A 27568-nucleotide genomic window follows, 5' to 3' on the forward strand; every position below is an offset into this window, starting at 1 on the left:
GCTCCTGTAGACCGAAGCCCTTTGCTAACCCTCCGGAGCTCCTTGGGCCCTTGAAGCCAATGAACTGAGAGTAAGGAAACACTCTTCAGAGTGAGAGAATTAATGTTACAGCCACTTAGAGCTAAACTGCAAAACTGGAGCCTGGCATAGTGCTGGGGATGATTTTTCTGGAACTTTTCAAGTTCCTCTGAGTGTGATTTGCAAATGTGCAGCACAGGAGACTGTTGGCTTTGTTGTTAAAAAAGCAATAATGTGCTATTTCCTGTATGACTTGCATAGGGCCTCTTACCCCGGTTCCTGTCTCTCCCTGCAAAGATAGTGCCAGAGGGTCATGTCACCTTTGCTTCTCCTATGGACACTGAAGCCATTGAGGTTTTCTGTCCAAATTCGAAAGGAGTCATTTAAAACAGGTGTGTGTATGTGTATGCATATATGTAGATGTTTTACAGATATGCATATATATACATTCATATATACTACACCGTACACACATCTTATATATACATATGTGTGTGTATGCATATATACACATATGCAAATATTTATAGACTTTGACAAGGTAATTGATGTACATGGTAAAAAAAAAAAAAAGTTGTAAAGGGCATACAGCAAAATAGGCAGATCTCCCAGTACCTGCACCTCATCCCTCTCTGGAGGCATCATGGTTAATAATTTGTTTCCTTCCAGAGTAGTCTATGCCTCAGAGGGTATCCTCTGGCCCCTTTTAAATCACTGGTAAATTTGCATCAGAAATTACCCAACAGATATGTTGATTTTATACGCAGTCTCATACTGATGGCTATTTAAGTTGTCGCTCATATTTTCTTTTATAAACCGTGCTGCACTGAATAGACTCAAGCATGAGCAAATATGTAGTGAATATATGTGGGACTCCAATAGCACAGACACATCAAAACCTCCTTGACTTCTTGGAGTTTACATCCAATATAGAGACTTCTTAAGAGTGGCCAGGCTAAAGGGCATGTTCATTAAAATGGTTAATGTTCTTCCAGAGAGGTTATGTGATCAGCAGTCTCTTAGCTGTGAAGTTGGAATGTCTGTTTTCTCCACCAGTGGCCAGGATGATTTTTATCAAGTGTCTTGTCTCTCTAATCTGATAGGTGAAAAACAGCCCACGTCATCCTCTTGAATGTTGCTTCCATGCTTCCTGTCCATCTCTTAGGGATTCTGGTTTATGTGGTGGTGATTAAATGTTAGATTTCTGTTTCTCTTCCACAGTCAGACTAAAGTTCAATCCAAGAATTATTTGAGTCCTTCCTCTGCAAAACTCTGAAGGAAACCTTGGATTTGGAGGAGGTGGATCACCCAGAGTCCTGGGAGGGCATGTCCTGAGATATTGGTTCCAGGTATCTTAACAAGAACAATTGACTGGAAGAACTGTTTAATGATTGCTAAATTTTTTTTTTCTACTTGGAATCAGCAAAAGAACAAGGTGAAGGATGAGATAGAAATCAGATGTTAAATCTATTTGGGAATCTGTTTCCAGATTTTCTCAGTGGTTGGCAATTTCTCATTATTGGCACCAGATACAGGGCAATATCAGTCTGAGGTTAGACTGTCGGGTCATCTTATTTTTTGTTCTTTTCTATTTTGGCAGTTAGACATTAGAGGAATACTGCGATGATCAGAACTATTAGCTTGTTTGGGTGTTATTACTACTTAACAAAAAATAAATAATGTTCACATGAAAAGAACCAAAGTAGAAGGAATAATGAAACTAACACCCAGCTCAAGGATTAAAGCACTGCCCCTGGCAGCTCCTCCCTAGTCACTGTGCTATTTTTAAAATACACTTGTCAACATTTGTTTTCTTCATTGAGTACCTTTTGCTGCAGCTGAGTAGTTAAATTCTAGGAGTCTCAACAAAGTTCAGCAGAAGCCAGGTTTTCTGCTGAAGCTCTGCCAACAGAGTGCCCTTGAGGTCCACAGAGGAGAGCAGTGACCTCAGGGACAGGGCCAGGTCAACACTGGGAGGTTTGGTCTCAGACTCCTGCCATGTTAGTTTTCTGGAGCAGCTGTAACAATTACCACAAACTGGGTGGCTTAAAACAACAGACATTTATTCTGTCATAGTTTTATGGAGGCCAGAGGCCAAAATCAAGGCAGATGCTATAGACTGAAAATTTGTGTCCCCCCCTTAAAATTTATATGTTGAAACCTAATCCCCAATGTGATGGAATCAGGAGGTGGGGCCTTCGGGAGGTGATTAGGTCATAAGGGTAGAGCCCTCACAAATGGGATTGATGCCCTTATAAAAGATACTCCAGAGAGTGCTTTAGACCAGTGGTCCCCAACCTTTTTGGCACCGGTGCTCCTGTGAGAGCCTGATGATCTGAGGTGGAGCTGATGCGGTGATGCTAGCTCTGAGAAGTGGCTGCCAATACAGATGACACTTCGCTTGCTTGCCCACTGCTCTCCTCCTGCTCTGCAGCCCTGTTCTTAACAGGCCACAGACCGGCACCAGTCCATGGCCCGGGGGTTGGGGACCTCTACTTTAGATCCTTCTACCATGTGAGGACAGGTGAGAAGACAGCCACTAGCTATCAGATCTTAGACTTCCACCCTCCAGCACTGTGAGAAATACATTATGTAGTTTATAAGCCACCCCTTCTGTTACATCAGCCCTGAACAGACTAGGACAGCAGGCTTAGTTCCTACCAGTGGCCTGAGGGAGAATCTGTCTCAAGCCTCTCTACTGGCTTCTGGTGGCTGCTAGCAACCTTTGGGTTCCTTGGCTTATAGCTCTATCACCCTGATCTCTGCCGCCTTTTCCGCATGGTGTGTCTATGTCTTCTACTAAGGACACTAGTCATTGGATTTAGGGCTCACCCTAAATCTAGGATGATCTCATCTCAATATCCTTAACCAATTACATCTACAAAGACCCTATTTCCAAATAAAGTCACCTTCTATGGTTCTGGGTGGACATGTACTTTGAGGGACCCCATTTAAACCCTCATAGCTGTGAAACCAGCATTCCCATCAGGATGTTATTTGAGAAAGTGCTTGTTCAGCTGCCTCTGCTGTTTTGAGCAAGAGGCTGGCAGGGTTGGAGCACATTTCCTGGATCCTCCAGATGGCCTATATGGGCAGCCCCAGTGGGTACCTTTGATCACCTGCCTTCCTGTCCTTAGATAGAGGTCTCTGCCCAGAACTAGCAAGGACCTGGACAAGTGAACGAGTACATTTCAATTTTGCTCTTTGACGCCTCTTGGCAAGTGCTTACTGGGCTGTGAACTTGGTCCTAGGTCCTCCCAGTTTTACAGAAGGGAGACCATGGCTTGAGAGGGTCTTTGCCCAAAGATATACAAGGAGATCATGTGGGAGCTGAGACAGATGTAGGTCAGTCTGAATCCAAACAAGTTGCTGTAGCATCATGCTTTTAGTTGCTGTTAGACATGGATGTTTATAAACCATCCCGGAACACTGCCATCAGCACGGCCTCCAGGAGTGGAACAAACTCCAAACCTCATTCTACAATCCATAAATATCTGTGTTCCAGGGCCAGGGACAGGTGCAGGGGAAGCAGAACTACTGGGGCTTAGAAAGGTAGAAAATGTGGATGTAGATCAGGACCTCACCAAGTGATTGGTGCACTGTAATTGATTGGTCCTGACCAGAAGCTGGGGTGCTAATTCAGGGGTCTAGGAAGGCTCCCTGAGATCTGAAGCCATCAAGGAGTTCACTCAATGGCGAAGTGTAAGCAGATGGAACAAGTGAGCCTGGATATGTGGGACCCAAGAGAAGGCCAAGGGCCTGGGGAGCCAGATAGGGTCCTGAGAGGGACCTTGTCCATGGTGCTGGTGAGAGACACAGCAGAGGAGAGGGCTCATGTTGAGGTTGCTATGGGCTGGTGAGGTCAGCAGACCTGGGCTCAGAGCTTCTGATGGCCTGTGCTTTCTCGACTGTGAAATGGGGACCTGGACAAGAGACCAGCCTTGCGGTGGGTTTCAAGGCTTCTATAATAAAATGTGCCCCCGCAGAGCTCCTGACAGATGTCAGAGCCATTGCTTCCTCTCCATGTTCTATGCTTTTGCCATGGAATGAGTTGGAAAAGTGACTATGTACATTTCAATTAAGTATTAGTTATAGCCAGGTCTGCTGTATTTGTCAGCACAGCATGCCTCCCCCTTATCTTGCCTAAAGGGCAGTTTCCTGAGCCTCACTCTGGTGGCTCTGACTTAAGTCTGGGGTGGGCACTTAGGAGTCTTGCACAAGTGTCCCCAGAGATTCTGAGACACAGGGCTGGGGAAATATGTGAGACCCTCTCTTATGATTGGCAGGTCCCTGTGGCTTTGAGAGAGAAGGGGACAGGGTGGCACTCCTGTCTGGGGACCAGTGCTCAGTTCTTTTGGAGGCCCTGGCATGGGGGGTATGGGCTGAATGGAAAGATCTGGGAACTTGGGAGGCCTGCTCAGACTAGGTGGTGGTAGGTGGGCTCCCTCCCTGCCCTGTCTGACTCCTTATTAGGCAGAAAAATACTTACCAACACCTGTGATCCACTTGAGCAGCACCAGCATGGGAAGATAGTGACAGATGAGGAAACTGAGGCCCAGCGGGGTTTAGTGACACATCCAAAGTCACCTGCGGGACCCCGTCTTCCCACAACAGCATTGTCGTGTGGCAGGAAGCTCACAGATGCTCCTGCTTGGGAAATGAGGCAGGGATTGAGGAAGATAGATAGCAAAAGCACCTGTCTGTAGGCATATGCCTCTGCCTCCTTGCTAGGCATAGACACTGAGTGTGACCCAGGCCTTTGCCTTCTTGGGACCCCCAGCCTAGCAGGGGAGACAAATGAAAAGTGGCCCCTGCCAGCGCAGCAGAGAACCATGGAGTGTTCAGTTAAGGGCAGAACAGCTCACTCTAGAGAGGTGAAGCCAAGACATTTAGGATTGGCTTTGAAGGATGCAAAGGAGTTTGCCAGGCACGAAAGGAGTGCAGCCAAAGCAGAACTTGGCGTGTCCAGGGAATTAATTCACTCATCCAGAAAATAATTGAGTAGGTGTGAGTGTCATGCTGGGCTCCATGTGGTGAGAACACAAGGCTTTTGGGATCTGGACATGACACAAGTGCTTTCTCAGTATTGTTGAGTTGCCTCAGTTTTAGGTTACTCCAAGTGCAGTTGGCGACAGGTGCGGCAGCACTGTCTGCAAGGACCGAGGACAGTGACTAACCATAGAATGTTCTGGATCTTTCAGGAAATGGATGCCTGTGTGTCTAACCCGTAGGGACTGCAGCATAGGTTGCAGTGACCAGTGTTTGTGTGAAAGGCATACACAGAAGCGAATGCAGCAGGGAGAACTGCACAGCCACTGGCTGGGTCACGGTTAATGGAGCAGCCGTTATGTAAGGCGCTCTGCTCTCATAGGCGGAAGTTAAAGCCCATTAACTGGAAAAGGGGAAGGCCTTATCAACAGTCAGATAGGATGTTAATTGGCTTCCATTTACCAAGCCATTAAGCTATCTGTTCTGTGGCTGCTTGTAAACTCCATCAACCTAAAAACTGCCCCTGTTATGTCCCAAGGCCTTGTAGTGCTCCCACCACACATTGGCATGAATGGTGGCCCTGGGCAAGGAGCTTCCAAGGGAGTTAGGAGCGAGTGTGTGTGCATGTGTGAGTGCATGTGTGTGCTTCTGTGTGTCTGCATGGATGTATTAGGACAGCCATGCACAAGGAGCAGCTGCAGTATGGGGCTCACAAGCTGGGCTCCCTAAGATCCCATGACCCCTGGTTCACAGTTTCCAGACAACTCTGTTCAGTAAGTTATATCACAAAAGGGGCCGCCCAACCCCACTTCACTTTGGTTTTTTGTTTGATGAGTGGAAAGAACAGAAATACAGTGTGAAACAGGAACGTTTGTTGATGGGGGCTGGTTTGTGAATGCTACCCACAGATGAGGGGGTAGCCCCACTGCACCTGGCCCCTGGTTCCCACCCCTAGCACTAGCAGAGACACACCTGAATCCCAATTCATGGTGCTTGTTAAAGGTGCCTCTGCAGAGCATGCTGAGGCTCGGCCCACTGGGTTGGAAGTGCAGCAAGGGCTGGAGGAGGGTAAGGGAAATAGACCGGTAGGGGCTCTGGGAGGTGTAGGGATGGAAACATCCAACACTGGCTGAACTGGAAAAGGGGCTTCATGAGCTCCGGGGTGGAAAGGTCTGGGTTCTTCCCACAAGTTCCAGACAGGACATCCCCAGTCTGCAGACATTGCCTCCCCCTCCTGGCCTTGGCCCTGAATTGCTGCCCTTGGGCCAACCCACTTTCCCTTCCCTGGGAAAGAGGATTGTTCTGGCCCAGGGACACCCCTTCCCTCCCCTGCCCTGCTCACCCTTCCCCATCCCTCCCCTCCCCCCTCTCAGAAATCTCAGCCTTTGAGTCCAGTGCCCCAAACGCAGGTGTGTGAGCTCATGACCTGGTCAGGGTCCCCAGGTCACCCTGGAGTCAAGGGGAGAGTCAGCCCCGCTTCTCCGAGGTGACAGAGGGTGGAGGGCATGGCTGCCCAGGGTGCTATCTCCAGAAGGCGGCTGGACATCCACTATGAGTATGTCCCACCTTCCAGCTTAAACGCCCTCCAGACTTTTAGTCGTTGCCAAAATCATCAGTACGTGTTCTCCACAGGTGAAGAGGAAGCTGAGTGATATCAAGTGAAGCACATTGTCCCTCTGGTGCCATTAGAGTCCCCTGGGAGTTAGGAACACAGTGCTCAGGGTCAGTGGGCCTGGAAGGGCCTGGGCAGTTCTGGGTGTCTTATTTTTTTTTTCCCCTCTTTAATACCCGCCTTACTTCCACCCCTGACCCATGGATGTTGCTGTCTCCCCTTAAGAACTGAGTCTCTGAAGGTGGGTCGTCCCCTCCTACACGCTTGCAGTGTGCACCCGGGTCTTGGTGCACTTGGGGTCTGGCGCACCTGAGATTTGGTCCGTGGCTCCACCTGGGGCATGAACCCAGAACCTTCTGCGTGCAAAGCAGACGTGCTAACCACTACACTATGGAGCCACTCCTGGGTGTCTTATTTTTACCTGCTTAAATTTTCTTTATTGTGGTGTAATTTTCATACAGTAATGTGAATAACTCCTGAGTGCACAGCTCAAGGAATTTTTACACATGCATCCATGCATGTAACCAGACCAAGATACAGGGCATTTTAAACCCACAGCTGACTCTTCCACACCCCCTCCCTATCATACCCACCAAATGTAACCCCGTTCTAATCTTTATCACCACAGATGAGTTTTGTCTGTGCTTGGAATTTTTAAAATTGTGATAAAATATATTAAATCTACCATCTTAACCATTTTAAGGTGCACAGTTCAGTGGCATTAAGCATATTCACATTGTACAACCATCATCACTGGCCATCTCTAGGACTTTTTCATCTTGCAAACAAACTGTCCCCATTAAACACTAACTCTCCATTCCCACACACCCAGGCCCCGGTACCCACCCATCTACTTTCTGTCTCTATGATTCAGACTCTTCTAGAGACATCATAGGTGGAATCATACAGTATTGTCTTTTTATAACTGGCTTATTTCATTTAGCAAAATGTCCTCAAGGTTCATGTTGTGGCATTGGTTAGGATTTCTTACCTTTTAAGGTTGAATAACATTCCACTGTGTGTCCTGGACCACATTGTATTACATACTGTGCATGGATTTCAGTTAGGGTCATTTGGCACCGTCTTTTGTGTCTGGCTTCTTTCAGTCAGTGTGATTTCAACATTCATCCATACTGCAGCATGAATCTGTGCTTCATTCCTTATCATGGCTGAGTAATATTCCATTGTATGAGTGGGCCTCATTTTGCTTATCTGTTTAACCATTGATGAACATTTGTGCTGTTTCCACCTTTTGGCAATTGCACCTGGCACTGCCATGAACCTGGATTGCAGGGATTTGTTAGAACAAATCAATTTGGGCATGGGCCTGGCAGTGAGAGTAGTTGAGAAGCTTGTAGACTGCTTTGCAAAGTGGCTGCCTCATCTACATTCCCTGTGTGTGAAGACTCTGGGTTCTCTGGGCAGGTTTAGGTAGACATTGGCAGGATGAGTCAGAAGAACTTGGTCCTGTGTTGGGCTCCCTCACTCCACGTAGTGCCACAAGGCCCAGGAGCTTGTGAAGGGCTGTCATCTGGTGAAGGGCAAAGCCAGCCTTGACTCTGTGACTCTGTCTTCCCAATTATGCAAGGAGGTTATGCAAGGAGGTTATGCAAGGAGATGCTTCCTTGACAGGTGACTAGGGAGAGGTCAGGATGTGGCTTTCCACCAAGAGGAACGACTGGATCCAAAAGGAGCCACAGGAATGGTTATTATGACTCACCCAGTAGGGTGATGAAGCAGAGGTGAGTGGGTGAGGGAAGCGACACCCATATAGGACCCACACAGGTGGTTTTCGGGGTGTTTTTAATTAAACAGGTGCTTTGTATATTTGTGCTCATACCCTTTCTCGTGGTGTGATGGGACCAGGTGGTACCAGAAGTCCTGATAACCTCTTCTCATTTGGGAAGCTTCAGGTGGGAGTGGGCAAAGACTACATAGTACTTATAGGGACATGGGTAAGAATGCTGCTGAGGTTAGAGCCTTCAAACAGGGGCCTCGCCTCCTGGAAAATGGCCCCACCAGCCCCAGGTCTCAGCAGAACTTGGGCAGGCTTCCTTCCATGAAACCCCACCCTCTCACCTGAGTGACTCTGTAGGTGTCCTCTCTGGGCCTCTCTGCCTCTGCGCACCCCTCCCCCACTGCAGCTCAGAGTGACCCTTACCTCCCTCAACTCACACTCTCTCCTCTCTATCTGGCTAGTTCCTGCCTCGGGTCTTTTGCACATCCTGTCTCACTGCCTGGAATGCAGCACCTGCCAAACCTCCCACCTGTTCCCAGTTTACTGGGGCCTCAGCTCCAACACCGCCCCTCAAAGAGGCTGGCCCAGCCACCTGGTCTTGAGTCTCGGCCCCCATCACTCAGTCGTCTCCCTGTTTGCCGCCTTCATAGATTGAGTTGCTGCATAAGGACAAGCACTGCATCTGTTCACTGCTGTGCTCCCAGGGCCAGCAGGGTCTACTCTAGAGACTGAATGACCATCCTCCTTGGGCAGTGGTTGGGCTTGAGCAATACTGGCTCCTCACTGTCTTATGTTGACCTGGAATTGACCTCCCTGTGACTCCACCAAGCTATCCGCAAAGCTCCCGCTCCCATGAGCTGTTTCCTTATGACAGCCTGTGTGAGTATCCTGTGGCTGCTGTAACAGACTGCCACACACCTACAAGCTGAGAGCAACATAGGTTTATATCTTTCAGTTCTAGAGGCCAGAATCTAAAATAAGTGTGCAGGGCCATGCTCCTCCTGGAGACTCCAGGAAACAGTTTGTGTCCTGCCGTCTCCAGCTTCTAGAGGCGCCTCCATGCTCCGGCCCGTGGCCCTTCCTCCACCTTCAAAGCCAGCATTTCAGCATCTTCACATGTCTCTAGAATCTGCCTCCAGTGTCACATCTCCTCTGACCCTTCTGCTTCCCTCTCATGAGACCTTGCAATGACATTGAGGCTATCCTGATAATCCAGGAGTTTCCCCATCTCAGGATCCTTAACTTGATCACAATCATAGAAGCCCCTTTGCCATGTAAAGTAGCATGTTCACAGGTTCCAGTGGGTTAGGACAGACAGCTTTGGGGCCCATTATTTAGCCCATCACAGCCCTTTAAATATTGGACCATAGTAGTCCTTATGGTTCCACCTCTCCAGGACCATCTCCTTCAGTGTCAGTATAAGAGGATTCTAGGACCTTCAGTCCCTGCTCATGGGCCTCTCAACCTGGCACCATTCCCCCTGTCTGGGGTCCTCTTACCAGGAGTAAAGGAGTAAGTTCCCCTCAGTGCCCACTGCCCAGGTTCTGGCCCTGGGTGCCCCTCAGAAGACTGGACAGTCTCAGGAGGTGGGGAAGCACAGTGAGCTTTGGAGTGCCTGCCACACCCCTGTGCCTGCATGGTCTTGCTTCTGTCTACACAATCAAGTTTTGGGCCTATGGGCTCACACTGACATCTGCCCCTTAGGCTCACCCAGATCAGCTCCGGCAGCTGCTAGGATATTTTGGCTTTGCCAATGCCGTTGGGGGACCTGAGTGTGGCCAGACCCTTGCTTCTGCCTCCCCTGCACTGTAGTTCCTTTAGGTTAAAGAGAATTGTTCAGGATGAAATGGTGAGGTTACCTGGGTGCCAGGCTCTGTAGAGAAGGACATGACCATGGCCTTGGAGCTTGGGTTTTTTGTGTCAACGTTAGGGTTCACTCGGCCCTTGGTCTGGTCAAGCTTCTCCATGTCTCACTGGCAAAGTGAAGAGATAAGCCAGCAACATTCTAGTTGTTAGAGGTGTGGTTATTACTACAGTGGTCTCAGGCAAGGACTGTGCTACCTCGGCCTCCCCATCTGTGAAGCAGCCCCAACACTCCTTGGTTAAGGCTGGCTGGAGCAGAGAACACAGGGGCAAAGGGATATAATGAACAATAGCTGCCATTGTGTAGAGCAGGGGTCCCCAACCCCTGGGCTGCAGACCATTACTAGTCTGTGGCCTTTTAGGAACTGGGCCACACAGCGGGAGGTGAGTGGCAGGCAAGCAAGCATAGCTTCATCTGTATTTACAGCTGCTCTGCAACGCTAGCATTACCGCCTTAGCTCCACCTCAGATCATCAGGCATTAGATTCTCAAAGCACCGGTCCCTGGTGCCAAAAAAGTTGGGGACTGCTGGTGTAGAGCATCTGTCTTCACCCCATTCTCACCCATATGCAGAGCCAAAGGCAGGCCCCAGAGAAGGCCTTGGCCTGAGACCTCGCACCTGCTGACTTTCCATACACACAACCTGTTCCAAGGAGAGGGGTCAAGGTGCACCTGCCAAGAAGAGCAGTGGTCACCCCACAAACCACACAGCGCGAATCCCTCACACAGGGCTCCCATGGATGCTTGCGCCCTTCCCCAGCCTATGACACTGAGCTCTTGGCTCAGAGATGTAGACTGGAGAGAGAAGAGCCAGGTCACTGGGCCAACCCCTTGATAGCCACAGACATCTGAAATGTTTCTGTGAAAGTTTTAGCACGTCCCAGAAGCTTCTGGGTTTCTCAAGGCATTTTCTTTTTCAGCTTTTTGTTTCAAAATAATTTTTGAAACAAAGTATCCCTATATACCCTTTACCCCGCTGCCCCCAATGTTAGCACCTGTGCCACCACAATAGTTATCTGAACCAGAAAATTCTCATTGATGCAACACCCTGAACTCAGCTCCAGACTGAATTCGAATTTCCCCAGATTTGTCCTAATGCTCCCATTCTGGTCCAGGCTCACACGCTGCGCTTAGTCCTCTGTCTCCTTAGTTTCTTCTGATCTATGATGGTTCCTTGGTCTTTCCTTGACCTTCACAGTTTGCTGAGAACTGCTCAGTCATTTGCAGAGTGTCCCTCAGTGTGGTCTGTCTAAGATTAGAGTGAAGCAACGAGTGTGTTTTTGGCAGGCATCCCACAGAAGCGGTGCTGCGTCCTTCCCGTGTAGCTGCCCCCACCCCCGTACCCCAGAGCTTGCTAGTGCCAGGAGGCCAGCTGCCACCACTGCACTTGGCAGAGACTCAAGGCAGGCAGGGGAGAGGGGACTTTATGGTAGGGAAGGCCCAGAGTCCCCACTGGACACTACTGGTGTGGAGAAGCCTATGTGATTGGTCAGGAGGTATATTTGGCATTCTCTGGTTGGTCCTAATTTGGAAGCAGGAGCAAAGAAGTAGTCACCAACTGTTTTAAACTGATTGCTGCAGGAATTGTGGTGTGTTCCTTGGGGGCCAGTCAGTTCCACCATCATTCATGGTCTGGCCTTTGTCCCTGTGTGTATTGTCTTTCTTACCTGAAAGGTAAGGATTGTTTTACTTTATTTTATTTTTGCATTTTTATTGAGATATAATTGACATGTAACATTAGTTTCAGGTGTACAACATGATTTGATGTTTGTGTATATTGCAAAATGATCACCACAATAAGTCTAGTTAACATTCCTCACCACACAGTTACAATTTTTTTTTTTTTTGCTAAAGGTATTTTTAAGGAAAAATCTCAAACTCTCCCAACCCTTAACATAAATCCTCACAAGGCACCTGAAACCATACAGGTGGCTCACTTCAGAAGTCCCTCAGCTTCCACTCTGAATTGAGGAATGTGCAGTCTGACTTTAAAACAGTCTCTTCTGGAGGGAGAGCCACAGAGCAGCGCTGTACATTATAATCCCAGGACTTACTTATTTTATAAGTGGAAGTTTTTGCCTTTTGACCCCCTTCACCCATTTCACCCTTTCCCCTAACCCACTCTCACCTCTGGCAGCCACCGGTGTATTCTCTATCTATAAGCTTGGTTTATTTATGAGCTTTATTATGAGGTTTATTTATGGTTTATTTATCTGTGAGCTTGGTGTTTTGTTTAGATTCCACATATAAGTAAGATCATACAGTATTTGCATTTCTCTGATTTAGGTTCATCCATGTAATCACAAATGGCAAAATATCCTCCTTTTTATGACTGAATAATATGCAGTTGAATATATGTACAACATTTTTAAAAATCTATTCATCTATCCATGGACATCTAAATTGCTTTCACGTCTTGACTATTATAAATAATGCTGCAATGAACATGGAGGTGCAGATATCTTTTTGAGTTAGTGTCTTGTTTCCTTCAGGTAAATACCCAGAAGTGGAATTACTGGGTCATCTAGTATTCTATTTTTAATTTTTTAAGGAACCTCCAGACTGGTTTCCACAGTGGCTGCACCAGTTTACAATCCCACCAACAGTAAACGAGGGTTTCCTTTTCTCCACATCCTTATCAACACTTGTTCTTTTCCTTTTGATATTAGCTATTCTAACAAGTCTGAGGTGATTGTCAAACTGTGGTTTTGATATTTTTTGTTGAGGTATAATCAACTGATATTGATTTGCATTTCCCTGGTGATTAGTGATGTTGAGCACCTTCTCACATGCCTGTTAACTATTCGTATGTCTTCTTTGGGAAAATGTCTATTCAGATCCTCTGCCCATTTTTAAATCAGATTTTTATGTGTGTGTGTGTTGAGTTGTATGAGTTAAAGATTGTTTTTTAGGAACAAACATTTACATCTGGCCTAATCTAATGTTTACCTCCCCACACCCAGATACTATTTTGTATAAATACATCTTTGAGCTTATGAGTGACTTATGTTTTGAGAAGGCCAAGTGTGGATTTTGAAACAAAACCAAAGGTCTGTCTTCTCCCCTAAAATGATGCCTATAAGATACCATCGGGGTTTTGCCTCTTCCTAAAAGTTCTGGCCAGGTGTGCAATTGCTTGTCAAAGAACAACAGTGTCACCTTGAGTAACTGGCAACTGGCTGCCCCATCTTACTCTTCCCCCAGGGCCAGGCTTTGATTTACTTCTCCCCCTTGAGCTCCTGAACCTCAGAAAACACAGGACACTCATGACCCCAGAAATCATCTTTCTGCTGTGACCAGAGACCCAAGGGCAACTCTTGGGCGCAGTTCTTCCGAGATCCTCCCCCAATTCTGCAGCTGCACCCCCATTCTAGGGTTCATTTCTTGCTTTTTTTCTTCTAACTTAAATTCACCTAAAGCAGAGGTCCCTAACCCCCAGGCCTCAAACCGGTACCAGTCCATGGCCTGTTAGGAACTGGGCCATACATCAGGAGGTGAGCTGCAGGCAAGGAAGTATTTGCAGCCACTCCTCAGCGCTAGTGTCACCACCTCTGCTCCACCTCAGATCATCAGGCATTAGATTCTCATGGGAGCACCGGTCCCTGGTACCAAAAAGGTTGGGGACTGCTGACCTAAAGGACATTTTATATTACTACCTTAAAAAGAAATTCAGATTTAATTCTGAGGTTAGAACTTAAAATGTGTATATGTGTTTGTGTGTACACATAAATTTATATATAATATAAAATATGTAATGTTAAAAAACAATACAACTGAGTAAGTTTTAAAGATCTTATTGGCTTTATTCAGTGATTCATAAATCAGGCAGCGTCCTATCTAACAGACAGAAAGGGAGCTCTATGGAGCTATACAAAGTGAAAGACTTAAAAAGGCAGAAGGAACAAGACAAGGAGGTTAAATTGCCAAGAGTCAATTGTTTGTGGCAAGGTCATCTTCCTTTAGGGGACAGCAGGGGTGTCAGGCAGATGACCTCACGAGTGCTGACTGGGTAATCCCAGATTGACTAGTTTAAGATTCTACTCCTGGAAGAGGCTGACACTACAAGTTAGATATTAAGTCTCAGTTTGGTGATTTGGGGCTTGGCACGAGTGACTCCATTTTGGGCCTGTTGTCTCTTTTTTAACAAAGAAATAACAAAGAATCACAGCCTATAATACAGTGGTTTGAGTTTGCTGGTTGACATTCTTATTCATAAAATCAATTTAATTGGTTGTGATCAATTTTATTAAAATTAAATGGGAGGGGAAATGGCAGAACAGATTGCACTTAAAAAGAGCTATTTTTTACTTCCTGAAACTTTTGTTTTCCTTAGGGCATGCATGCATGAGTATATGTGAATATAAGTGAGTATATGATGTAAAATATTTCTTAGTGTAGGTAATAGTTAAAAAGATTTCTTAAAGAACTGGTTAGCTAATAAACATGAAAAATTTTTTAAAAGAAAGAAATTTGGTATTACTAGCAACAATGGAAGAAACAAGGTACAACAGAAACAAAAGAACATGAAGAAAATTTCTCATCTAATTGCCTACCTTGGTACAGAGCCCTTGGCTCTTGCTCCAGAGAGAGGGAAGGCAGAGGTGGTGTAGGAACTGCAGGAAGTTGAGACAGGAGCAGGTGGCTCTGGCACGTGGATCGTGTGTGTCAGCTGGGGCCGCCCACCTCGCTCCGGGCCTCATCCTAGGCCACTTGGGCCATTGGTTACCATTTGACTGATGATGAGCTCTAGACTGCACCCAGGGAGCCCATGTTCTTGGGCCCAGCCTGAAGGGCTGGGTGCAGAGAAGTCCCAGCCAGGGTGTCCCCTCATCAATGGCAGAGGGGACCTAATGACTGTCTTAAGCAAGGAGGTGGGGCCTCTCTGGGGTAGGCTTGCATGAATTCAGAATCGTGGCAATTTGGGGGAAGGAGTCAGGAGAGCATGGAGGATCCCTGAGCACTGTGGGAGGGGTCTGACCAGGGAGAGGAGCTGTGGGGTGGGGTAGCCATACAGGGCGTCCTCTCTTACTAGTGAGTAGGTAAGTGGGGGAAGGAGAAATGCCAACTGCAGGAGAGTCTACACATCAAAAGTCAAATCTGGATTGGGCAGATGGGTGAAAAAGAGGAAGGCATTAAGAAGTACAAATTGCCAGTTATAAAAACAGTCATGGGGATATAAAGTATAGCATAGGTAATATAGTCAGTAATATTGTAATAACTATGTATGGTGTAAGATGGGTACTAGATTTATCGAGGGGAATCACTTCGTAAGTTTTATAAATGTCTAATCACTATGTTGTACACCTGAAACTAATATAACTTATGTAAACTGTGGGGGAAAAAAGGTCAGGTCCCCTCCTACCTCGGCCCCTCCCTTGTCTAGCAAGTTCTCATCACTATTGACCGTGTAGTAGAAACACGTGGTCTGCTTCTGGTCTTCACATCTGGGCAGCCTCTCACTTGGATCCAGGTAGGCTCGCCCATCAGTAACAAGCTAGTGGCATTCTCTTGTGAGGAAGGACACAAGGCACATATTCCTCCCATTTTTCTGCCCCCTTTCATTGGGACCAGCAGCTGGTAGTGGCCTTACCAACACTCAAATCTTCATGCTCATTTCTTAGGGACACAGCACACATTCTAAGGCAAAGAGGTGCCACCTCCCTCCATACCCACCACTATCTCATAACACAGTTGCATTACTGCCCCATGCATGGAGACAGCCTCTTACTAAGGTGAAACCTGCCTTTCCCATCATAATCGCAGCTAGGCACCTGTCATATGTTTAAGTTATTTCTTTTGTTCTGGTGACCTGCCTTTTTCTCTGCCTTTTTTGTGTTTGTGTCTTGCTTTTTTTTTTTTTAACTGCTTTGAAAGAGCAAAGAGCTCTTTATCTTTTAGAGAAATTAGCCTTTGGCCTGAGGGACAAAATCTTGACACCGTACCCCCACACCCTCCACTCCCCTACCCCTGCAATCCCCCAGGGCAAGAATGTTCCCTTTATTCTCTAATCCTGGGGAACTGCCAGGGGCACTGGGTGCAACTGTCAAGCTGAGACTGCCTGTTCTGCTGGGGTGGCACCCCCCGCCTCAGGTTCTCCCCTAAAAAGGGCCCTGGCGTATTTTCCAGTGGTTGCCACAACAAATCATCACACACTGGATGACTTAAAACAACGGAAATTTATCCTCACAGTTTTGGAGGTCAGAAGTCTGAAATTATGGTGTGTGTGGCCCACTCCCTCCAGAGGCTCTAGGAGAGGGAGAATCTTTCCTTGTCTCGTCCAGCTTCTGGTGGCCCCAGGCATTCCTTGGCTGGTGAGGGCACCACACCAGTTTCTGCCTCTGTCTTCACAGGGCCTTCTCCCTTTCTGTGTCTCCTTTTCCCTCTGTCTCTTATCAGATCACTTGTCCTTGAATTTAGGGCCCACCCTAAATCCATGATGCTCTCATACGGAGGGAGATCCTTACCTTAATTACATTTGCAAAGACACCTGACCAAATAACATCACATTCACAGGTTCTGGGTGGACATGTTGTTTGGGGGCCACCATTCAACCCCCTGCAGGCCTTCCCTGTGGCCTGCCTCGACGCTCTGTCACCTGCAGTGATAACGTTCTTATAGGTCTACACCAGTTTGGTGACTCTCTGTCCATTTCCACCATAGCTGTTTCCAGGGCAGGCCCTTGTATGTTCCAGTGGGCTCCATGAGCAGCCCGAGATCCGAGCCTGTGAGCACCTACCTGCTTGGGGAAACTGTTCATCACGAAACTGAGACCTGGGGAGCTTGGAGCAAGAACAGAGGGAGGGAATTCATCCATCAGCACCTCACACACTGCAGGTACACAAAGGGCTGGATCCTCTCTCAAGAAGGTGGTTCTGCGGAATGTGTTCACATTTAACATGCCCACCACAAGAATCGGCACCATCTATGCCCAGATGCCAGGGCAATTCCCAGGGTCCAGAATGTTGCGGTGGCTTGAGCTGCAGCTGGAGGTGCTGGGGGTGGGGGCGACACAGTCTCAGTGCATCCCACAGGCTGACACCTTAGCAGTTGGCTTGAAACCACTACTAAGGGCCTGGTTTCTGTCTGAACAGTTTCAGATTTACAGAAAAACTACAAAGGCAACACAGCCCCTCCACCTCACACACCCAGTTTCTTCCATTTTAATGTTAATCTTACATTAGTATGGTACATTTGTCACAAACTAATGAACTAATTGTTAACCTAAAAATGAAAAGCCAAGATGAGAAACAACAGCATTTATTCGAGATCTAAAAGAATAGCTATTGGGGAAGCACTGATTTAGGCAGAAGTCCAAATAGGGTTCTGACTAGGAGACAAAGGCAATGGGTATTTATGAGAAGAGGAAGGGGAACAATTAGATCAGTAGAAGAGGCATTTCTATTGGTGCAGATGAGCTAAAACAGTGACACTAACTCTAAACAATGTTTTTAATTTTCAATCTGGTAGTCATCAATCTGCTTTCTTGTTATCTGTGCAAACAGTAAAGCAAATACAATGTTACTTTAGGCCCAGTCCAAGGATTATTTTGCCCTGATTTAACCTTCCAAAATTTGAGGCATCAGGCACACAAGGCAGTTCTTCTGTGATGGCAGCTCCGGCTCAATTTTAAGTGAGTCCTTCCATTCCCTTCTCCCACCCGCCCCCCTCCAAATACTGATGCGTTATTATTAACTAAAGCTATGGGATATTTAGATTTCATGTTTTCCCCACTGTCCTTTTTCTGTCCCAGGATCTCACACATTTAGTCATCATGTTGCCTTAGTGTAATATAGGCTTCTGGGCTGAGCAATTTCTCAGACTTTCTTGGTTCGATGACCTTGACAGTTTTGAGAACTGATGAGGTGTTTTGTAGGATACTCTCAGTTGGGATTTGTGGTGTTTTTCTCATTATTGGACTGGGATGACGGGTGTGGGATGGGGGACTACAGAAGTGAAGCACCCTTCTCAGTACATTGTGACCATGGCACATGCCATCAACCCGACTTATCACTGTGATGTTGACCTTTATCACTTGGCTGTGGTGTCTGTCAGGAATCTCCTCTGTAAAGCTTTTCTCTCCCCACTTCTTGTGCTATCCCCCTTGGAAGTAAGTCACTATGTACAACTCACACCTAAGGGCCAGGAGTCCCGCTCCCCCTCCTCAAAGGCAGAGCATCTGCACGAATTATTTGGGATTCCTCTGATGGGAGAGTTGTCTCTTCTCCTCCACTTATTTATTCAGTCATTCATTTATATTAGTGTGGACGTATGGATATTTCAGTCTTTGGATTATAATCCAGTACTGCTTTATCGATTTTGTTGTTCCCAGCTTTGGCCACTGGGAAGTTGTTGACCCAGCTCCTGTGTCCCTTGGTTTTGGTTTTTCCCTGGCACCTCAGGGTGCTCTAGGCTCATCCCTACGTTTCTTGCTCTGTCCTGGAAGCAGTTATTTCTCCAGAGCCAGGGCCTGTTTTGAGAAGGAAACAGCAACAGGGCCCACAGAGCGGAATCCTGCTTATGCTTTCTAGAACATTCCACACCGGCACTGATGTGGGCTGCCTGGGAAGACCCGGAGAGCAGGAGGAGCGCTCATGGCCTTCTCAGGGAACACCTGAATCATTTGCATCATTTTAAAGTGTGAGAACCAAGACCTCAAAGGACACTGGTGTGCGGTGTCATCTCAGTGACATCTGTCCTTCACCCTTTCCTCCTCCTGGTCCCCTCACTGCAATTTGCTGAGCTTTGCATGCGCTTCCACTTGGAGGATAAATGTAGGTTTCCAGTGACAGATCATCAGGTATTAGGGCCCTTTGCTGTAAGTTCGGCTGCAAAGAGCAGGCAGCCACACAGTAGGAAAAAGATTAATTTTCTAAACATGTTTCTGTGGACAGGTCTAAGCTGACTTGAGCCCAGTGGTCATTTGGCTCTGGGCAGGTGGGGCCCTCTGGTCTCCATGCCTCATAGCCTACCATGTCTCCGCCTATTGCTGTGTGACTTTTTTGGGGGTGGCTTAACCTCTCTGAGCCCATCCACCCAGTTGGTACTAAGTTAAAATAACCTATTTGTGACAATCAAAAAGGCTTTTGTAAACAATTAAGCCATCAGCGCAGGAGACTGGCATCTGGATGCTGGTGCAGTGTCCTTCCCTTGCAGGGAGACAGATTCCAAGTTAGGAAAACCATACCAGCTCAGGCAGTTTTGGCTTCAGGTGACAAGGGGATGAGGCAAGTGGGGAAGGTCCCTTCTCACCAGGTCTTGTGTCCCCTCTTGCTCCCCAGGACCGGGTCTCCGCCATCCCCAGCAGCCTGGAATGGGTAATGGTGTTAAGGAAGGCGCGGTGCGATTGCGTGAGGATGCTGAGGCCATCCTGCCCGCACCTGTCTCCTCAAAGGCAAGTACCCGGCATCCCCATGAGCGTTCTCATGGGTCCCTCTCCTGTGCGTGTGCACCTGTCACAGGTCACTCCCCACGTACACTGGAGTGGGGCTGCATCAGTGTGAGGCTATGGCGGAGAGGCACTGACCACCCCATTTTTGATGTGAATCCAGCCACTGACCACCTTGCAAGAAGCCAAAACCTCACCCAAATTGGCTAGAAAGTCAGAAGATGTCCTTGAGCCCCTTTTCTCGCTCAGATTTACAAACAGGAAAGAATCGGTAAACTCAGGGTTGGTTGAGATTGAGGGTCCAATTGGTGGAGTTTGCTCTCAGCTCTGGAGTTCATCTCTGATTCCACCCTTGGATTGAAGAACAGCTATATTCCGTCTTAAAGAAATTGGATTAGCCCCATCCTTGTTCACCGAGAAGCCAAGAAGAGTAGAACAGTAGAAGTTCTCCCAGCCGAATCTGAAACACAGACTGACCCAGCCCCACAAGGAAACTCCTCCTAGTTCCCAGGGCCTGGCTCAGGTGCCCTTGGGCAGTTCTCAGAGTCCACAGGCTCAAAGGCTGAAGTGTTGTCATTGTCCCAACTCTCCTGACTGTTCCCAAATTCTGAGTTGCCCTGAGGAGTACCAGGCAGGTGGGAGGACTAGTTTCTGGGTCAGTGTGTGGGGCACCAAGCCATGTGAGGCAATGAGGGCCAAGCCTACAGCAAGCACTCTGTTTCTCCCAGTTTAGTGAACTTCCCAGCAGAGCATGACTTCCCAGAGACGCTGCCGCTCTGCCACCTGGATGGATCCTGGCAAAAGGCCCGTGCCCGTCGTATACCTGGGCGCCCAGCACCAGTCTTCCTCCTTACTGGCCACACACGCAACATCCATCTTGGTCTGCTTGGCCAGCCTAATGCAGAAGCTCACCCTACAAATTGCATTTCTTTGGTTAAGAAGCCCAGCGTCTTCTTGTGGCGTTTGCGGCCATGTAGAGCCTCTGTAATGGCCCGTCACCTCTCTGTCAGTGCGCTGCCTCGCACTTCATTTGCAGGCCCCCTTCATGCAATAGACATGGACATGCTAATCACCTGGTGATGCCTGTGCTGAGCTCTCCAAAGAATAAAGCACCATACCTGAACAAGCCCAATCCCATCTGATCTCGGAAGCTGAGCAGGATCGGGCCTGGTTAGTACTTGGATGGGAGACCACCTGGGAAGACCAGGTGCTGTAGGCACAAAAAATAAATAAAAAATAAGGTATTGTAAGCTGACAAGGTCCTTGCAATCTGTGAGGTCAACCAAGGGTTGCCTCACCTAAAAAAAAAGAAAAGAAAACGAAGAATAAAGTGCCATAGTCATTTAAGAGCTACTGAAATCATGGACTGGAGGCAGCAGCAGCAGCCTCTTCTGCTGAGCCGGGAAGTGGGCCCACAGCAAGTCCCAGAGCCCACCCCAAGGGCAGGGACTAAGGATATGTGTGTTCCAGATACACAGAGCTGGCCTTGGGGCTGTAAGAACTGCAGACTGCACAAGGACACAAGACTGCGGAAGGACACAGAAAGGACGTACCGGCTTTCCCTCCAATGCCAGCAAGCACATAGGCTGTCGTGGGGTGTTTCCTCTGCTCACAGCGGGCATAAGCAATCTCTCATGGGTTCACAGAGAGGAAGCCGAGGCAGGGAGCTCATGCCAGGAGCACCAGGGAGACTTCCAGCATCTGATGTCCACACCTCTCAAAGCCAATGGGACCAGATGACCAGAGCCTTGCTGCATGACCTGGAAAAGGCGGGGGTCCCCAGTGACAGGCCTGTGTGAAGCAATGAGCAGATCGAACCCCATAGTGAAGCTTGGCCTCAGAAACATGGGAGGGAAAACACCGCTGTGAAATTTTTCTATTAGGAGTGGGCTAGGCAGGCGAAGGGGCTGCTGGGATGGTACGGGAAAGGGGCTGGAGCCCTACGGGACGGGAGCTGGATTGCAGGATACGAGATCCCTGGGAGCACTTGGGACACTCTGGAGAGGATCTGGGAGTGGGACCTAGACCAAGAAACCAGAGAGGCTATCTGGTCACTGCAGTCAGGACAGAGCCCAGACTCAGGCCAGGAGTGTGGACAGATTCAGTTCCCAGCCCTCCATCACTGAGCCACCCACTGATCTGAGCAAACTCAGGGGCCCTGGGCCCTACCACATCCACTCAGACCCAGGCTGCCAGTTGTACCCTCCCAAATGCCCTCACAGCCTCCCCTGGTCACAGTTTCTGCTATCTCCATCTTGATTTCTGCAGGAGCCACCTCTTCTCTGGTTACAGTGAAAATGGCCCGTCCACCTTCCGTGCTTCTCCATGTCTATTTGGGTAAAAGCCAGCCTACTTGCGGGGCCCGCCACCCAAATGGGTGACTGTGTACCTTTGAAGATTTAGTTCATGTCTTGCTCTCTCCATAGACTGATGGCCCATGGGGGATGGGGGGCTCCTACATACCCCCACCCTGCACTGCATGTCTCCAGGCCCCTCGGGGCTCCTGGTCCGTGTGGGACTTCATGGATTCCTGGGACCACTGAACGACCTGCCCCTCGCCATCCTTGCTCATTGCAGATCGAGGAGAGATGGGGCACCTCTAGTCCAAGACATTCCAGAGTGCTCCCCATAGCTGCTTGTGAGAGTCAGCTGGAAGTATGGAGATTCCAACCCAATGAGACTGCTCAGGGCTCAGATGGACATGCGAGGGAAAGAAGGCTGTGCACGGGGGGCTTGAGGAAGTTTAAGAAGACAGAGAAAGTGCTGGCCCCGAGGCTGGCCATGGGGGCATGTGATGCAGGTCAGCCACTGTCACCATTATCCTCGTTTTGGCACTGGACCCTGAAGTCCTGACAGAAAGATGTGGAAAGGGGACACCCCGACAGGGTCTGCCTGCCTGACACCCCGTGCCAGCCTCCTTACCCCCCGAGCACAAAGGCCTCATGACTTTGCCTGAGACATTGCAGTGCGCGTGAGAGTCCAGCACACAGGTGGATGGAACCAAGGCCTGCACGTGGGAAGGGTCGGGGGTGCCTCGTGTTTGGAGTCAGTCCCACTGTGGCTGCCTCCAAGAACACAGAACCTCACGGGTTGGCCCAGACAATACGTTACCTCTCACATGGATGGTCTCTGTCACCTGGGAGGTTTTCACTGTGTCCTGTGAAGATTCTGGCACCACGGCTCTCCCAGGGCCTCAACACTCAAACCACTGTGCATCTCTTGGCCCTAGACCAGCGAAGGGGGGTTGGAGGGGTGGGGAGAAGTATTCCTCTTGGTGCCATCCCCAGCAGAGCAGTCCCCTCCTATACCTCTCCGACGACAGACTGTATTTGTGTGTTTCTTGCAGAGCGATCACAGGCAAGTTCTCAGCTCCCTCCTGTCCGGGGCCCTGGCTGGCGCTCTTGCCAAAACGGCAGTAGCGCCCCTGGACCGAACTAAAATCATCTTCCAAGGTAAATGCTGTCTGTCCATCTGTCCTGTGCAGTAGAGTTGCTTCCAGGCAGTCACCCTCCTCCTCCACAGAGCCGCAAACTACACTGCAAATTGGTTTCTTAAATGACTCCTAAATCCACTAGAAACCCTACTAGTGTCCTGTGGTGATTGTCACACAGTACCGCACACCATGCAGCTTAGAACAGGAATTTACTTTGTCACAGTTAAGAGGACAGAAGTCTGAAATCAAGGTGCTGGCAGGGTGGTTCCTTCTGGAGGCTCTAGGAGAAGAGCCTTCCTGCCTTTTCCAGCTCTAGGTGTCCTTGGCTTGTGGCCACATCACCCCAATCTCTGCCTTCCCTCAATGCCTGTGTCCTTTCCTCTTCTTATAAAGACACCCCTCATTACATTAGGGCTGACCCCACCCCAGTACTACCTCGGTTTAATTTAATGACATCTTCAAAGACCCTGTTTCCAATTAAGGTAAGTCACAGGGACTAGGGGTGAAGACATGGACATGTCTTTTGCGGGGCACAGTTCAAGAAACCAGCTCCCTCTCTCCTCAGGGTTAAGCAGGCACAGGGTTCCTTGAAGACAAGGCCTTTCCATCCTGCAGACAGTGACTGCGCATGCTTGGTGCTGGACAGGAGGATGCTCACAACCTGTGACCCCTGCCTCTCTGCCGTTTGGGAGGAGAGGCCCTCCCCAATTCCTTGAGCTGGTCCACCTACACTCTTTGTGCCTCAGTTTCCTCATCCATACAATGAGGACAATAACAGGCACACAGCTGAGCTCCCCTGTGTCAGCTGCATTGTTACCTGGCAAACACGCTGTGTTGCGCCCTCCAGGGAGCTCTGTGTAACTCTGAAGGCAATTCGTGTGCACAAATGTCCACACACACGAGAGTGCAAGGGCATCCCGGGAACACAGCAGAGACTCAGGAAGTGAGGCAGGGGAGTCTGCAAGACTGAGACCCCTCATGGCCTGTGTTGTTGGATCCTTGTGGCCACCATGGCTCCAGCCCCTGATGACAGTGCACCAAGGAGCAGGGGAGTGAGCTGGGCAGCAAGGGAGGGTGAGAGAGGCAGGTTAGGGGCACCTTTACTGGGCCATCAAGAAGAGAGGGCAGATCCCAGACAAAGACCACCCTGGCCTTGTCCCAGGTGAGCCTGAGCCCCTGGACTGATCCCCACATGGCTAATGTCTGTGACACCTTCCTCAGAGAGATTTGGTTGGAGTCCAGTCTGGTGTGAGTGCTGAGTGTTGACCCTCCAGAGGCATGTCATCCCACAGGCCCCTGTAGAGACCGTCACTGTCCTGGCATCAGATGGCAGCTCAGCCCCTCTTCCTGGGGACAAGTTGGCATGCAGAGGGGCCTGGGCACAGAGGGTGAGGAGGTTCCTGGGAGGAGAGTAACCCTGCTCAGGACACTCTGCTCTCAGCCCTTGGGGGTGGTAGTAGCAGGGCGGACTGTTGTCACTCTCTAGCTCAGACCAGACCCCTGCAGTGGGAGTCACACAGACTTGGGGTGGGCAGTCCTGTCCTTCACATCTAACAGTCTATGTTGTGTTTTTGGGTTTTTTTTCCAGTGTCTTCAAAAAGATTTTCTGCCAAGGTAAGTCACTAGATCACCGATCCCTGGCTGTGGGGCTACCCACTGCCCTACTCGGCCGGCAGGAAGCAGTGGCAGCCTGGGGACAAGGGGAGTAGAGAGACACTTTTCAAGGTTCTTTTCTGCTTTGGTTCTCCCAGGGTGGTTCCTGGGAGCCTGGGTAACCAAGGCCTCCCTGCCAGGGCCCAGTCCCAGGACCACCTGTCCTGGCACACTGAGCTCTGGTCACAGCACAACCTGGGAATTGACAGGAGACCCCGTATCCTTGGGGTGGTGGTGAGGGGACTCGATGTTCTAAACTCATGTTTTCATATTCGATTTATTTTTAAACAGAGCAGGTATTAATAAAGAAAAAGAATATTTTTAAAAGCTAGACTACTAGACAAACACCAACAAAACACCCTCTGCGTGGAGTTCTGAGCCTGCTTTGCCAGCCTGGTCTCCCTGCTGGACAAAATGGGCAGGAGGGGCAAGGGGGAGGGGCGGGAAAGTGGAGAGGAGGTAAGTGGAGGCATTGACCTTGCCCCGCCACCCCCCCAGGAGGCCTTTCGGCTGCTCTACTTCACCTACCTCCACGAGGGCTTCTTCAGTCTGTGGCGCGGGAACTCGGCCACCATGGTGCGCGTGGTGCCCTATGCCGCCATCCAGTTCAGCGCGCACGAGGAGTACAAGCGTGTCCTGGGCCACTATTACGGCTTCCGCGGAGAGTGAGGCCCCCATCCCAGCACTCAAACCCTCTCAACTCCCTCCCGTCCCCCCCCTGCTCCCCTGTCTTTCTTCCACACACTCACCACATCAGAACTCAGACCCCCGGAGGGCAGGTCCCCATCATTCATTGATCGGATCTCAAAGTGATGTCCACCAAGACCCCCCCAGCTCTGCCACCAAGAAGCCAGCCCACCTATCCTTGGTCCTTCTTCCCCACACTCATACCTGTGGGCCGTGGGCTGAGCCTCCCTCCTCTGGGCCTTGGGGTCTCACAGTCTGTCTTTGCCCCTTCCCCACTTTCAGAGCCCTGCCCCCTTGGCCCCGCCTCCTCGCAGGGGCCCTCGCTGGAACCACAGCCGCTTCACTTACCTACCCCCTGGACCTGGTCCGAGCGCGCATGGCTGTGACCCCAAAGGAAATGTGAGTCCTACCACGGTGACCCTCACCAGCACCGGGGACTCTGTGTGTAGTGAGGCCCCAGGTCAGTTCCCTCCGTCTGACTTTTGGGGTCTGAGTCTGGGCCTCTACATCCAGGCCACAGGGGAAGCTGTAGTGTCAACACTCCGCCACGTAGACCCTGTCTGGTACAACAAGGGCAGGCCAGGCATACGATCCTGAAGCTGTTCTAGAAAGTTCTCTAAGCCTGAAGGTCGGTTCTGCTTCTATCCAACTAGTTTTCATTTCAAATTGGACATAGATGCATTAAACAGATAGAGGAATGAGAGGGCTGAGCACATGAATGATCCCTGTGGTGAAAGTTGAATATGGCCTTGGACACCCATTATAGCCCTCTAATGCCAAAGCTTTTGCCAGGTGTTTGTTTATGTTCCTTAAAGAAGGGAAGCATCAGCATCCAGACCTGCCCCCACTGCAGAGGAGCCTGGAATTAATGAGTTAAGGCCAGTGGCTCCTCCCTGTAGGAAGCTCCAGCCCACCCGCTGGTTGCTCTGTCCTGGCAGGTACAGCAACATCTTTCACGTCTTCATCCGCATCTCCCGGGAAGAGGGGCTGAAGACCCTCTACCACGGCTTCACGCCCACCGTGCTGGGGGTCATCCCCTACGCAGGGCTGAGCTTCTTCACCTATGAGACGCTCAAGAGCCTGCACAGAGGTGAGGAGGGGTGGGGGGCAGCATCCTCAGTTCACACAGACCTGGAGACCCCACACTAGGACCCCTGGATCAGGCAGGCTGGGGGCTGAGTGTCTGATTCAAGAGAAGGCACATGACATCAGGCCACTGCTGGGGAACCTGGACTCACAACCTTAAATGCCTTGTTTTAAGTGCAACCTTGTGAAGTTCACTGTGTTGCCCAGAGTTTTGGCAGCCACTTGTGCAACCACAGGCAGCTGCACAAAGCCTATGGGTAAAACCTAGGTGGAGGAGGAGTGCCGCTTGTGTTTTGGTAATTCTGAGAGTTTTGAAAAGTACAGGGAACACTATAACCACCCCTCTAAATGCTGGCCACTTCCTCCCTGCGGTTGGAAATACTTGTGCAATTATATGTGGCAGGAATAATGTCTCATCTTGTTTCCTGGTTATAAAAAGTAAATGGAGTGGAGTCACCTCCTGCACCTCTGGGCAGCACAGCTCTGCCTCAGCCAGTATTGAGTCCATCCTGCCGAGTTCCATGGCTCTGTCGCATCCTTTTAGCTGTGGGGTGGGCCTCCTTCTGGAGGGGTGCATTTAGGCCATTGGCGGATTTTCCGTGATCAGTGGACATCCAGGAGTGCCCATTTGTGCAAGGGTCCGATTTGGGTTTCATTCCTCTGGCTGCTGCACTTGCCCTGGGGCCCTGTCCCCACATTCATCCCATGCGTTGCTCTTGGTTAAGTAATGTTTTGCCTGTGTGGTGAGTGAACAGCGGTATGTCCCCATTTTTAATTCTTAGTTTTAAATTTAAAACACATGTGCATGTTTAGAGAAACTCTGTTATCAGTCCCTTTGGACCCAGGAGGAAGCGCTGGATGTTCACCATTGTGTGTTTGCTCTCAGGCCCCTGTGCAGGGTTGCCTGGTGGGGTAGTACGGAGAAGGTCATGGACACTTCAATGTCTTACTTTACTAGAGGAAATACAGGACTGATTCGATGGGAGCTCGCGCTTAGTCTTTTAGACCTGGTTATATTTTTCTTTGGGCTTTTCTGACTTTTAAAAATCTTTTATTTCTTTAAAAAAAAAAATGATCTAGAGGTGAGGAAGGGGTCCTAGTGGG

General features: G+C 49.3%; 1 protein-coding gene and 1 non-coding gene across 3 annotated transcripts in view; one reads left to right on the forward strand and one right to left on the reverse strand.

Moving 5' to 3' along the window:
• The window catches only part of SLC25A42 (solute carrier family 25 member 42), a 31920-nt gene that overhangs the window by 2200 nt on the left and 2152 nt on the right, over nt 1-27568 (forward strand). For both annotated transcript variants that reach the window (XM_039867952.1, XM_039867951.1), the window contains exons 2-7: nt 19499-19611; nt 22952-23057; nt 24627-24652; nt 25190-25356; nt 25661-25777; nt 26317-26468. In XM_039867952.1, coding sequence (XP_039723886.1) covers nt 19499-19611; nt 22952-23057; nt 24627-24652; nt 25190-25356; nt 25661-25777; nt 26317-26468 — 681 coding nt within the window. The remainder of the gene's footprint in view (nt 1-19498; nt 19612-22951; nt 23058-24626; nt 24653-25189; nt 25357-25660; nt 25778-26316; nt 26469-27568) is intronic.
• Nucleotides 6944-7017, reverse strand: TRNAA-UGC (transfer RNA alanine (anticodon UGC)). Its single transcript has one exon. It is a non-coding gene; the product is annotated as a tRNA-Ala (tRNA).

The sequence above is a fragment of the Pteropus medius genome, unplaced genomic scaffold (genome assembly GCF_902729225.1).
Source record: "Pteropus medius unplaced genomic scaffold, Ma_sr-lr_union100, whole genome shotgun sequence".
Lineage (NCBI taxonomy): Eukaryota > Metazoa > Chordata > Mammalia > Chiroptera > Pteropodidae > Pteropus > Pteropus medius.